The 14,098-nt window shown below is 37.0% G+C and overlaps 1 protein-coding gene across 1 annotated transcript; it reads left to right on the top strand.

The window, feature by feature from the left end:
• The first annotated feature begins 5,068 nt into the window (after window positions 1–5,068).
• LOC125475992 (phosphoenolpyruvate carboxykinase (ATP) 1-like) lies at window positions 5,069–10,874 on the top strand. Its single transcript, XM_048581529.1, has 13 exons — window positions 5,069–5,229; window positions 5,333–5,635; window positions 5,744–5,919; window positions 6,840–6,993; window positions 7,092–7,176; window positions 8,482–8,582; window positions 8,694–8,992; window positions 9,132–9,305; window positions 9,440–9,505; window positions 9,654–9,832; window positions 9,913–10,082; window positions 10,214–10,382; window positions 10,493–10,874. The coding sequence occupies exons 2-13, from the start codon at window positions 5,352–5,354 to the stop codon at window positions 10,634–10,636; spliced, it is 2,001 nt and encodes a 666-aa protein (XP_048437486.1). The 5' UTR covers window positions 5,069–5,229; window positions 5,333–5,351; the 3' UTR covers window positions 10,637–10,874.
• The last annotated feature ends 3,224 nt before the right edge of the window (window positions 10,875–14,098 follow it).

Here is a 14,098-nt window from a genome sequence, read left to right as displayed (position 1 = left end):
AAGTAGAATTCTCTCCCCTCATATTTCCATTCTCTTCCCTTCCCTCTGCTCACACAGTGCTCTTTGTCTTATTGTCTCTATAAAAAAATCAATATAAGATGTTGATGTGGCTTAACCGTGACCGTTCAAATAGGAGAGGAGGGAATGGAAGAGAGATTAGGAGAAGAGAGAATCCTCCTTCAATCATATAACTTCCATTAGTTCATTTCATTGGTCATCTTACAAAACCCTAGAGTGTGGATCTATCTCCTTCTCTTGAATGGTTCGAATTACACAATTTATCGCTCCGAATTGCGAGATCCGGTGGGTTTAAGTGCAAAATGCTACTTCCCGGCCCCCCCCCCCCACAAATAAAGACATTGTTTTTGGTGTAAAGTTAACTTGAAAAACTCTGCATTATCTTCACAGTGAATACAAAGATTGGTAGAAAACAATAACCTACAACTTTTATAGCGCGTTTACTAACCCGTAATCGGAATAAGAATAAGGAATCTGATTTCGATTACAAATTATACATGTGTTTACTAAAATTGGGAGAAATCAAAAGTGTGTGGGGCCCACACAACAAATGGAATCCAATTCTTGAAATTGGAAGGTTTGGATTCCCAACATATACAAGGTATTTGAATTCCGGATTGCCCAAGATATCAGAATGATAATTTTTTTCCCTTTATACCCTCACTTACTTTCATTATTTCCAAGATTATCCTTTTAACCCTAGACTTATTTTTCTAAAAATGCTCCTAACAATTTCTTTACATGTCCTTCTAGCTCATTAAGCATAATTCTATGCTCATTCACATTATGCACAACTCCATACATATGCCGAAGAGAAAAAACTACAACTTGAGCGAGAAAATTTAGATATTAAAGTCAATACTTAAATTTATAAAAAAAAAATTAAACAAAATCATTTTAGTATGTCTATGAAATAAAAAAGCAATTTAATTTTTTCTTACTATTATATACTATATCAAATTTTATTAAAAAAATACATAAAATATTTGATTTGAGACAAGGACATTTTAGTAATCATACTGGTCTATATTCTGATTCTGCTGAATTAGTAAACAGCTTTATAGAATTGTATTCCGATTCCGAACAGTTTTAGTAAACAACTTCAACATGAATTTGATTCTGATTCCACCTCATTTCAATTCCTTCTCAATTCAATTCCTCTCAATTTGATTACGGATTAGTAAACGCGCTATTAGAGCTGTAAATTATATATTTTAATGGAAATGATATGGCACAAGTACTAATCAAGTATTTCAGACCAAGTAATGTTATTCATACTATATTTTTGTACCACATTTTCATACCATCTTAGGTGGCATTTGATGTGGACAGCCACTTTATTTGAATTAATAAGATTTTTTAATTTAGTTCATTATTTAATAAACTAATAATTAAGAAAAATTAGTTAATTCAATGATAATTGTGGTATACGAGGAGTCTTTCTCCTTCATTTCCTTGGGTTTTGCAAATTTTTCAAATGATGTGGCTGTCCATATCAGATGGCACCTAAGTTGGTATAGAAATATGGTAAAAAAAACATGGTATGAATAACATTACTCTTCCAGACCACTTCTGTTTAAAATGTGACCAAGACAAAGAAAAATTGGAAGATTTTTCTATCACGTGATACGTTGAGTGATATGTATTGTCTAATTAAATATATCATGTGTTACAAATGTTTGAATATCAATGAAAAAATTTCCACACAATAGAATTTTCGTTGTACAATAAATTAAAAAACTCGTCGCAGAAGTTTACCATCGCCTACAGTATTGTGTTTGATTATTGATGTGTCTGAATTAATCAAATGTACTGTCCAGAGATGCAAATTAGTGCAAAACAAATTTTCCCAAGGCAATATTGGGTTAGAAATGTTACTTAATGGAAACGGCCCAAGTAAATTAGAATACAGGTGTCTAGAGAATTCTATTGGGTTGTAAGCAAAATTTGTTTAATTTCTATCATTAAGGCATTTCCATAATGGTTCATGTGAGTGTGATACTTACACTAGGAATCAGGCATCTTGATTTTAATTTTTAACACTACTGCTACACTAATACGAGTTCGATATATTAATACCATACTGATGAGTTCAACAAATTAATATCACACTTAAATTTTTCAGCACATTGTGGAAGTTCGATTTCTATATAGTCCAATATACGGTACCACGCTCACTTTTTTCGCCTAGGCCTAAGACCGTTTTAACTACAGTGGACTCCACACTTATGCATACACATAAGAATAGCTAGACCCTCAGGCTGGCCCAACTGACAATGGGCTCGTGTAAGGCTGCCCATCACTTATGTACGACACTACTAATATCAAATTAAAAGTGTGCGTCTTGCTTGACTTGACCCACCAAAGATTATGTTGTTCGAATCCAGATTCTTTTTGGATCTAAAAAAATAAAAAAATCTAAGGATCAAATAATTTGGACCGTTGAAATTTGATCCAACGGTTACAAACAAGGGACCCTCTAAAAGTTATAATAATTGTAGCTATTGAATCAAATTTCAATGGTCTGGATATTTGATCCTTAAGCTCAGTTTTTTGGGATTCGGAGAAGATCTGGGTTCATGTTGTTCTACGCCAACTTTGAAATAAATGAACATGGACATGCTCGTGTTGTACTTTTAAGGTGTATTTATTTGGATTCACTAACCTTCACTGGATTGGACCGTGTTTGGTAATCACAGGGGCTAGTTTAAGTGGGACTAAATGGGATTCGCCCACACATACATACACCCACATACACACATACACACGCACACCCACACATATGTATGTATATGTTTTTGCTATGATAACTTGACAACTATGTCCTATTTCTGATGGGTGAGTGGGTCGATGCACGGGAGGGCTTAAAAAGCACTGCCCAGATGATTGAAGACGATGGAACAAATTGTCAAATTCCAGTTTCATCAATTTTGAAGGAGAGAGAGAGGATAAAATGGTGGTGTTCTACTGGATTTGATCTTTTATTATTATTTTTTTTAGTTTTTAGATTTTCTTTTTTAAAGCAAGTGTGGAATAAAAAGTGAATTAAAAATGAAAAAAAAAAATGACTTGAGTCCCAATATATTTTAGTCAATAGTTTAGTCAGGTACTGCAACAAATACTTAACTATTCTTATTCTTCTTATGTTTAGTCCAACCAAGTCAGTCCAACTTAGTCCTTTACACTAGTCCAAGATAGTCTGGTGTAACAAACGCACCCTTATGCTCCGTTTGGTGGGCTAGATCGGATAAGTTGTGATCAATTAAAATAGATTGAAGTTCAATCTGTTGTTTGTTGTGTCTAAATATGAGATAGATAGGACTGTACAAGATGTGTCATGAATCAACTACAAAATGAATTATCTAACATATCCAGATATCCTTATACATGTTACAAGTTATATCTTACAAGTTCTTGTCAATCCAACTTTATTCCTATAGCACAATCTCTTCCAACCCACCGAGCCCTTAGTGTACACAAAATGGTGTTGATCAAAATTAAAACCGACTATGTATCAATCAAAAATCAACAACATCATTGATCAATTTATGATGACAAATCAATAAAATTTTAACAAGTGATAATTTAACAATTGAGATTTAAAATTTCACTATGTTAACCCTACCTTAAAAATTAAGCAACTAAATAATTCAATAGAAGAAGACATTGGAAGGCACCCAAAACTACAGCAGTCTTGTGATATATATCACGGGGTAGTTCTTTTTCATCAGAAAACATGTGAAATTTGACTCGACTCGATGTTAGCATGTGACTTGTATTGGTTTTCTTCTCCATTTGGAAATAAATTGTTCTCTTGTATTTTATTTTTATTTGAAAACCTTTTAAAGGCCGAACTAATAGATTTTTTTATTCATATCTGTCAACAAAACCTTCAGCATCTTGTATTTCGCCATGCCTCATTTGGTATGGAGGATTGAAATGAAATAGATAAACAACTATGTCAAGGTATCTTGAAACAAGAAACGAAAAATTTGGAGTCAACTTGGAGTTAAAAGGTAGATTACTCAAGAAGGAACGTTGTTCATTTCAATCCTCCCAAAAATGAGAGTTTTAGAAGAGAGAAGTTTTTTTCATGTCGAATCTTCTTCTACTTTGTTTTCTTCATGTCGAATCTTCTTCTAATCTCCTTAAAATAATAAATAATTCTCGCCCACTTTTAAAATGCATTAGAGAGTTATCTATTTCAATTCAATTCTTCACACCAAACAAGCTACTAATGTTATAAAAATCCATATTTATTTGACATTGTACCAAACTATAAGAAGAATTGCAAACCAACTCATCAATGATCAATGGTCAATATCAACTCATCAACTCATCAATGAGATGTCATTTGATTCATTTCTTTTATAAGTCTTGGAAAAAAAGGGATGATTGAAGATATTTAAGGCATGCTAACGAGAGATTATTTTCTTACAATATTATTGAAAGGAATCGAACAATATGCGTTATATTTACGATTCTATTTAGGAGATATACAAGTTTTTTTTTTTAAATTATTTTTTTACAAGCGACACTAAGGAAGAAGGGCTTTCGAACTCGAAATTTCAGTTACAATCATAAACGTTTCTAACCAACTGAATTACGAACAATTTGCATTTTGAATACAAGTTGAATTGAATCCAAAACATATTCGCATCTCAACCCATTTTACGGGTAAGATTGTAAGCTGCTCATCGGCATGTACATCATAAGTTTTGAGCAAAACCTAATTTGGATGAACAGAACAGAACGAACGAATACAGGTGTAACAGACGTGACGTTATTATCCAACTGCAACACAAAACGCGTCTTCGCTTTGGGTCAACTTGACATGATCACCCATATTGAAAAGCGTTTCACATTTACTTTCAACTTGGAAATTTCTTCTTCCTATTATATATATATTATCTGCAACTGTGACTTTTCTTATTTTAATTTCTTTATATATAACAATTAAGGATCATATAATAAATATCAACCATGGTTACTTAAACTAACTCTAGTTAATCTATAAAGCTTGAATCCCGGGACTAAAAGCCTTTTTATGCGGATCGTTTTCAAGTGATCTCTCGTATCAAAATCTGCAACTCTCTCTTTCATCCTCCCGTAATTTGAAACTTGCAGGCTTTCTTGGTGACTGGTCTCACTCTCAGTTTCTGGTTCGAATTTCTCTTTGTTTGTTACCATCCTTTACATGCAAAAGAAAGGGTAAATAATGTTTAGTATCCGGTCCTAATTTACAGTATTATTTGCTCGATTTTCATTTGGATTGCTTAATTATTTAGCCAAATATATTTTGCATGTTTTGCAGGGACAAAATATAAACAACGATGGCTCAGAATAATAGGGCAGAAATTGGAGGGTTTAATTATTCAAGGACTGGAAGTATGGGACGCCATGGACTGCCGAAAATCCAAACCCAGCTTGAGAAGTCCTCGGCCGAGGTTTGTCACGACGACAGCACAACGCCGGTGAAGGCCAAGACGATCGACGAGCTCCACTCTCTTCAGAAGAAGAAGTCGCAACCCACCACCCCCATCACCGGATCGCAGGGGGCTTTCGCCGCCACCATGTCTGAAGAGGATCGCCACAGGCAGCAGCTCCAGTCCATCAGGTACGTGCTTGTTTAGATTAATCATGCAGTTCTGAGTTCTGACCGAAACGCTGCGTTTTTATGTTACTAAAATGGTGGTGCACTGTGCAACGTGGGTGTCTGTGACAGTGCCTCATTGGCGTCGCTGACGAGGGAGACGGGGCCGAAGGTGGTGAAGGGGGACCCGAAGTCAGATGGGCAGAAGGCGACGCATGTTGAACATCATCTTTACGACGCTTCTCTCTTTGGCGTCAGTGATAGTGCCCTCAAGTTTACCCATATCCTTTACAATCTCTCTCCTGCTGGTAATTCAATTTACAATCCCTACTCATTGACATTAGTCTTTATAAAGTTGATATAGGAATAATCATAGATTGGTAAGGATCATATTAGGTGATAATATCTTATATATTTAGTAGGTATCAGGAACATAAGTCACATGACGTATCATTTCACGTGTTATAATGTGATGTACCATTCAATGTACTAAAATAAGGGTGGATAACTGTGTTAGTATGTCCTATTTATAGTCTATATATGTTGATAAAAAAGAATAATACTTAGTTATTCACTAGTGAGTACTGCATATTCTCATTTTTTAGATTTTGCCCAATAATATTTTAACTCATGTTTTATTATTTTGAAAAAAAGGTGCATTAGTTATTTAATTTTTCTTGAACTTTTAAAAACAAAAAACACGTATCATCTTGTATTTAAACTCAATTATAAAGTCACGTGTTATAATAATAATATGAGTAAAATAATAACTACAGGATACGAGACCATGATTTTAGTCCAACAAAAAATCTGTTAACATCTATTTGAAATAACAATTCATCATAGACTCATAGTAATCGATGTTACAGGTCGAAAGCACACATTATATGTGCGTGCGTGTACGAATCAACTCGTCAAAATAATCATGATTAGACTCCAAGGAGATGCTGGAGCATATAGTATTAGTGGGATAAGATAAAAAAAAAAAAAAAAATTAGTAGGATAAGGACAGGTTATTTAGTATTTGAGTATTAATTAGTGATTAATATATGTAGTATGGTTTGTATGATAATCTCAAGTGTCATTTTAAATTTTCACGTCTTTGAACAAATTTCCTTCAAAGTAATCGAAACTGATATTTTTATAAATTTACATATTAATATTTTCACCGATATCAGTATTTTAAACATGAATCATAAACTAACTTATTCTTCATATGTACGTACAGAACTATATGAGCAAGCTATAAAGTACGAGAAAGGTTCGTTTATAACGGCATCGGGTGCGTTGGCCACTTTATCTGGGGCAAAAACTGGGCGTTCTCCAAGAGACAAACGAGTTGTCAAAGATGAAGAAACTGAAATCGAGCTTTGGTGGGGAAAGTAAGTGCCTGCTTGCTTCTTCTAAGTACCGCAATTAACATATTTGATTAACCTTAATTACCCAATTGAGTGATAATTTGTTTTGCTTAATGAATTAGGGGCTCACCCAACATTGAAATGGACGAGCATACTTTCTTAGTGAACAGAGAAAGAGCTGTAGATTACTTGAATTCCTTGGACAAGGTATTACTCAAAGACATGTTGATCATTATTCTTCCTCATTTGTTTTTATATTATTGGTTCAATCGTCCATATTCATGTTCTGACTAATTCTACAACTCAATTGTTTATCTTCAAGTTTTGGTAACAAGACGAGTAAGGAGCTTGGTTTGAAATACGCTCTTGTGAAAAACGCTATTAAAAGCACTTTTGGTAATAGAACAAAAACACTAAAAAAGATTTTGTCTATCATGTATGACAAAAAATGCTTTTAATTATCTGAAAACACTTTTAACACTTATAAAATCGATGTAAATCAGCCCTAAATATCTTAAACATTTTGTGCTTAAACATGGGGTCCTAAAAACATGGATCAAACATGTTAATCAGCTGGCAATGACTGTGTTGCAGATTAGATTGCGTGTAAGCTTATCTTCTTGTTGTCCATTTCCTCAATTCGAGGGATGTGCAAATATTATATTTGTAACCCATTAGCAATATGCCTAGTATCATATGTAGGTGTATATGATGATGCATTGGCTGCTAAAAAAAATGATATCCCCTCTCAGTCGCTTTTGTTTCTTTTCGTCAACTTAACTTTGTGCTACATGATATATATATATATATATTTTTTTTTTTTTAACAAGCGATATTATCTATACTAAGAAAGAGAGGGTGGGCTTGACCTCATAATCAACTAGTAATAAAGTGGTTCAAATTCGCCTTTGACGAAAATCGAACATAAAATCTCTCACTTACAAGTGAAGAGGAATACCATTTGATTGTATTACTAAATGACTGTGCTACATGATATTTAAAACAAACAGTTGACCAAACTATTTTAGTTGGTTTGGTCTGACCAGTCTTTAATTTTGGACCTTTTCTTTTCCCTTACGAAAGTCTTGCTGTTTGCTGCTGTCATGTAAAGATTCAATAAGCTAATCATAGATATAACACATATCCTCATGAGTCCTGTACATACATATTGACCCCGTCATAATAATGTACTAACAGCTCACTGTCTAAGAAAGTCTCTTTCGAACCTAAAATCTTTCACTTGCAAGTAGAGGTTCAACTTGGGTTGGGTCAACCCAAATCCGTCCATGCCCAATCCGATTTCAAATTCCATTAGGCAAGTTAGAAGAAAGAAAAAACTCGCCCTAACCCAATCGGACCTCAGCCTGATCACAGATTTACTTGCAAGCCAGAGAGAAACAAATTAAACATATGAATCCATTTTGATAATTTTCCTAATCTCTTTGGTTCTTCCAATTTGTACATTCTGCAATACTTAATAGTGACTGGTGTCATGGTAAATCTGTACTTCAGGTTTTTGTGAATGATCAGTTTCTTAACTGGGATCCAGAACACCGAATCAAAGTTAGGATTGTATCTGCGAGAGCTTACCACTCCCTCTTTATGCATAACATGTAAGTAATGAATCTGATATGCCAAGATTATTAAGTGCATAATGCTGAATGCATGCAACAACATTTTACACTCTTAGCATAGTGTTGAAACGATAACTGGCTGGATGACAGGTGCATCCGCCCAACTCCTGAAGAGCTGGAGGATTTCGGTACTCCAGACTTCACAATATACAACGCCGGGCAGTTTCCATGTAACCGTTACACTCACCACATGACGTCCTCTACAAGCGTAGACCTCAATCTTTCTAGGAGGGAAATGGTCATCCTTGGCACCCAGTATGCTGGAGAAATGAAGAAAGGCCTGTTCAGTGTCATGCACTATCTCATGCCTAAGCGTCAAATCCTCTCCCTCCACTCTGGATGCAATATGGGGAAAGGCGGTGATGTTGCCCTTTTCTTTGGCTTATCTGGTAACAGTTTTATTGCACTGCCACAACCGTGTGTGCAAGGATCAATTGGCGACGGATGCATAAATCTTTTGTGTTTCAGTTTCTTTCGTGTTTGAGTAACTGATCCTGGAATATATCATCTGCATTATGTTTGTCGTAGGCACTGGGAAGACGACTCTGTCTACAGACCATAATCGGTATCTAATTGGAGATGATGAGCACTGCTGGAGCAACAATGGTGTGTCAAACATTGAAGGTGGTTGCTATGCCAAGTGCATTGATTTATCAAAGGACAAGGAACCAGATATTTGGAACGCTATCAAATTCGGGACTGGTAATTAGCATCATGATATAATTTGAACTTTCTACTTTGAAAACGACAGTTAGCGCGAAATGTTTTGGTTCTGTGTCATGATTGGAGTGATGTTTCAAATTCTTATCAAATATGGTTGCATGTGTGTTTGGCAGTTTTGGAGAATGTTGTGTTCGATGAGTATAATCGAGAAGTTGATTACTCAGAGAAATCTGTTACTGGTAAGTAGTAACAAGTAGTAGCAAGTGAATAAGATGTTACAGAGAATGATATGAATCACAGTCCTTATAAAGAACATTCTCTTGATCTGTACAACTATTTACCATGTCCTGCCGATTTTTGGTTTGACCTTGGCAAACATTGTAACAGAAAACACCCGGGCAGCATATCCGATAGAGTATATACCGAATGCTAAAATACCGTGTGTTGGCCCCCATCCGAAAAATGTCATCCTCCTGGCATGTGATGCATTTGGTGTGCTTCCACCAGTGAGCAAGCTGAGCTTGGCTCAAACTATGTACCATTTCATCAGCGGTTACACTGCTTTGGTATTCATTTGACCTTCTGTCCGGTTTGTAGTAGTTGCATGCATTTGATTTTATTGATGGAACTTTGAATGCAAAAATAGGTAGCTGGAACAGAAGATGGTATTAAGGAGCCACAAGCTACATTCTCAGCATGTTTCGGTGCAGCGTTTATTATGATGCATCCGACAAGGTATGCAGCAATGTTGGCTGAAAAGATGCAGAAGCACGGAGCCACAGGGTGGCTTGTTAACACAGGCTGGTCTGCAGGAAGGTATAAAATCTATCGAAACAGAAATCCGCTGATGCCTTTGATGATGCTCGTCCAGCATTGGAAAGAGAAATACAACAAGACCAAGAGTTAGTCAGTGCACTTCGATTACATAACATTTAGTTCTTTTGCAGGTATGGAACAGGTAACCGTATCAAATTAGCCTATACCAGGAAGATTATCGATGCGATCCACTCCGGGGACCTTCTGAATGCAACCTACACAAAAACTGAAGTTTTCGGTCTTGAGATTCCTACAGAGATTGAGGGTGTACCTTCAGAAATTCTGGATCCAATAAACACCGTTAGTTGCTCATTTCTTTTTCCGTCTACGTATTTTATAGCTGCTTTAAATTTTGGTATGCATTTCTTCATTTGTATTAACTAGGTCTGTGTGAATATTTTCAACGGCAGTGGTCAGACAAGAAATCCTACAAAGACACACTACTTCATCTGGGTGGTCTGTTCAAGAAGAACTTCGAGGTGTTCACGAATCACAAGATCGGAAAGGACAACAAGCTGACCGGGGAAATTCTTGCAGCGGGTCCAAATTTTTGATCCGGAAGCTGTGTGATTTGATGAAATGAAATGAAATAATGAACATTTATATGTATATCTATCCGTGTCATGTGAACCGATCGATAAACTCACTACCTCGTGTAAAGAAAGTGTCATTCAGTTTTCATTTTTCTTGGTTGTGTTCCCCGATTACTCTATGCAACCTTCTAAACCTTGTGTAAAGAAAGCATGTAATTGTCAACTTTATGGATTGTGGAAGATGAGTTTGGTTTAAGAAGCTTCCTGCGGACGGTCACCTCCGCATGGCTAATTAGCAGGTTGATATTTGAAAGCATGACATAATTTGCAGGGTTTTTTGGTTCGAGTTCAATGAATGAGCCTTTCAATAGCCAACTCCGCCATGTCGACGTTCTTGTATACCCGACACGTCCCGAGTAAGGCAGCCCAAATAACGGCATCTGCTTCCATTGTATTTTCCTCACAGAGTTCATAGCCTGGTCCACAAGACCAGAGCGTCCAAGCAGATCAACCATACAACCATAGTGCTCAATCTTAGGCACAATGAAATAGTCACCAGGCATTGACTTTAAGTACAAAAAGCCATCTTCGACTAATCCAAGATGCGTACAAGAGCATAAAATGCCTATGAAGGTGATCCCAATAGAACTTTTACGGAATATTTTCTTGTATTACTTGTTCTGAAATATATACATGTACAATCTAAGTTCCACAAGGAAACAAAAGCTTTAATACAAACCTACTTAAAAAAGGACTCATATTATTTACATTCCTTTTTTCCTAATATTGACTCATGATCAACACTCCCTCTCAAGTTGGTGCATAGATATCACACATGCCCAACTTGACAAGTGAGTCATCAAACTCTCGACTACATACTGCATGAGTTAGAACATCTGCAAGTTGCTCATCTGAACTCACAAACAGGATCGATACAATCTTCCTTTCAAGTTTCTCTTTAATAAAATGTCGATCAACTTTCACATGTTTTGTTCTATCATGCTGTACCGGATTATCAGCTATATCTCTCGCTGACTTATTATCACAGTATAGTCTCATGGTCTCCTTTGGCTTGAACCCAAGCCCCTCAAGAAGTTTTCGAAGCCAGAGAAGCTCACAAATGCCGTGAGCCATCCCTCGAAACTCGGCCTCAGCTGAGGATCTTGACACTACCTTCTGTTTTTTACTTCTCCATGTGACTAAATTGCCTCCTACAAAAGTAAAATATCCCGAAGTCGACCGTCTGTCACCTACACTTCCTGCCCAATCAGCATCCGTGAACCCCTCAATCCTCAAATGTCCATGCTTCCGATAGAGAACTCCTTTTCCAGGTGCAGACTTTAAATAAGCTAAGATACGCATAACAGCAGCCATATGATCTTCACGCGATGAATGCATAAATTGACTTACTACACTTACTGCATAGGCAATATCTGGTCGTGTATGAGCCAAATAAATTAGTCTCCCTACAAGTCTCTGATATCTCCCCTTATCAACCGATTTCTGATTCGGATCCAAACATAGATGATGTTTTTCAACAATAGGAGTATCAACTGGCTTACATCCCAGCATACCAGTTTCTTTTAACAAATCCAAAACATACTTACGTTGTGACAAGAAAATACCTTTCGAAGATCGAGCAACTTCGACTCCAAGAAAATACTTCAAATCCCCTAGGTTCTTCATTTCAAACTCAGCCGCAAGATTTCTTTGTAGCCTTGAAATCTCATCACAATCATCCCCAGTAATAATCATGTCATCTACATAGATGATTAAGGCCGTCACTTTTTCCTGTCTCCGTTTGACAAACAATGTATGATCAGAATGACTTTGGTAATACCCAATATTTTTCATAACTTGAGTAAACCTATCAAACCATGCACGAGGCGATTGCTTAAGCCCATAAAGAGACTTACGCAACCGACATACTCCGGTACTTCTACCAGCACTGTACCCAGGAGGAAAATCCATATATACTTCTTCCTCCAAGTTCCCATGAAGAAAGGCATTTTTCACATCAAACTGTTTTAATGGCCAGTTCATATTAGCAGCTAAAGATATCATAACTCGTACCGTATTCATCTTGGCAACCGGAGAGAACGTTTCTTGATAATCTACACCATATGTTTGGGTGTATCCTTTAGCTACCAACCTTGCTTTGTACCTGTCGATTGATCCATTGGCTTTGTATTTGACAGTGAACACCCAGCGACAGCCAACTGTTTTTTTTCCCTCTGGTAAAGACGTCACCTCCCAGGTATTATTCTTCTGTAGTGCCAACATTTCTTCATCCATTGCGTTTGCCCATTTTTGATCCTTTAGAGTCTCCTCCACACGGGTTGGTACTCGAGTAGCCTCCATATTGTCCACCAAAGTTTTGCGCTCTGGTGCAAGACCATTGCATGAGAAATAGTTGGCTATTGGATACTTCACTTTGCCTTCCGGAGAAAACCTGTTAAGTGCACACCCCGATTTTGTCTCGGTGGCAGCTTATATGTATTTACATCATTACTCGTATTAGTTACATAATCATCCACAATACTTACCTCAGGTATATCCAGAGAAGATTCATTGGGCAGCAATGTGAAGCTAGAGAGAGAGGGGGGGGTACATTAGTAGGCTCGTCAACAACCTGTCCTGACTGCATGCTGCTCTCGGCAACAGTCTGCAGGCTGCTCTCGACAACTGTTGGAGATTTATCACTCTCGGGATCACTCTCTTCTGGAACCGGTCCTGACTGCATGCTGCTCTCGGCAACAATTGCAGATTTATCATTCTCGGCATGTATAATCACTGCCCCATTATGCACGGCATCAACCACAGGGATTCCTTCCAAGTCCAACCATTTCAGATCATCACTAGAGCTCTCCCCCTGGTGATCTGAAGATGAAGATACGGGGGCATAAAAATACTCTGATTCAGAGAAGGTCACATCCATGGTAACATACATATGACGAATCGCAGGGTGATAACATTTATATCCTTTTTGGTGAGAGGAGAAACCAACAAACACACAGCGAAGTGCACACGGATCCAACTTAGTGCGATGAATTTTCTGAATATGCACGTACGCCACACACCCAAAGACCCGGGGTTGGAGAGTATGAGAAGACACCACAGGAACATGTTGAGTGAGGACTTGAAATGGAGTTTGAAAATTAACCACCCGAGAGGGCATACGATTAATCACGTAGACGGCATAAGTAACAGCTTCAGGCCAAAAAAACTTAGGAACAGAAGCACCTAGAAGTAGTGCACGTGCCGTTTCTAAGATATGGCGATTTTTCCGTTCAGCCACCCCATTTTGCTGTGGAGTATAGGGGCAGGTTGTTTTATGGAGAATGCCTTGATCACCAAGAAACTCTGACAACTCACTATTAATATATTCACCACCATTATCAGAACGAAGAACTTTAATCACAGAGAAGTATTGGGTCCGAAGCATTTGAGAAAAATTCCGAAATACCATACCAACATCACTCT

The sequence above is a fragment of a genome, unplaced genomic scaffold (genome assembly GCF_019419815.1).
Source record: "Pyrus x bretschneideri cultivar Hongxiangsu unplaced genomic scaffold, Pyrus_bretschneideri_v1 Contig17, whole genome shotgun sequence".
Lineage (NCBI taxonomy): Eukaryota > Viridiplantae > Streptophyta > Magnoliopsida > Rosales > Rosaceae > Pyrus > Pyrus x bretschneideri.
This window is presented reverse-complemented; position numbering and strand designations above follow the sequence as displayed.

Excerpts from the sequence above, each read along its gene's own strand:
- LOC125475992 (XM_048581529.1), top strand. The coding sequence starts at position 5,352 with ATGGCTCAGAATAATAGGGCAGAAATTGGAGGGTTTAATTATTCAAGG. Across the intron at positions 9,306-9,439 it reads CGCTATCAAATTCGGGACTG|TTTTGGAGAATGTTGTGTTC; the intron begins GTAATTAGCATC and ends TGTGTTTGGCAG. Across the intron at positions 10,083-10,213 it reads ACAGGCTGGTCTGCAGGAAG|GTATGGAACAGGTAACCGTA; the intron begins GTATAAAATCTA and ends GTTCTTTTGCAG.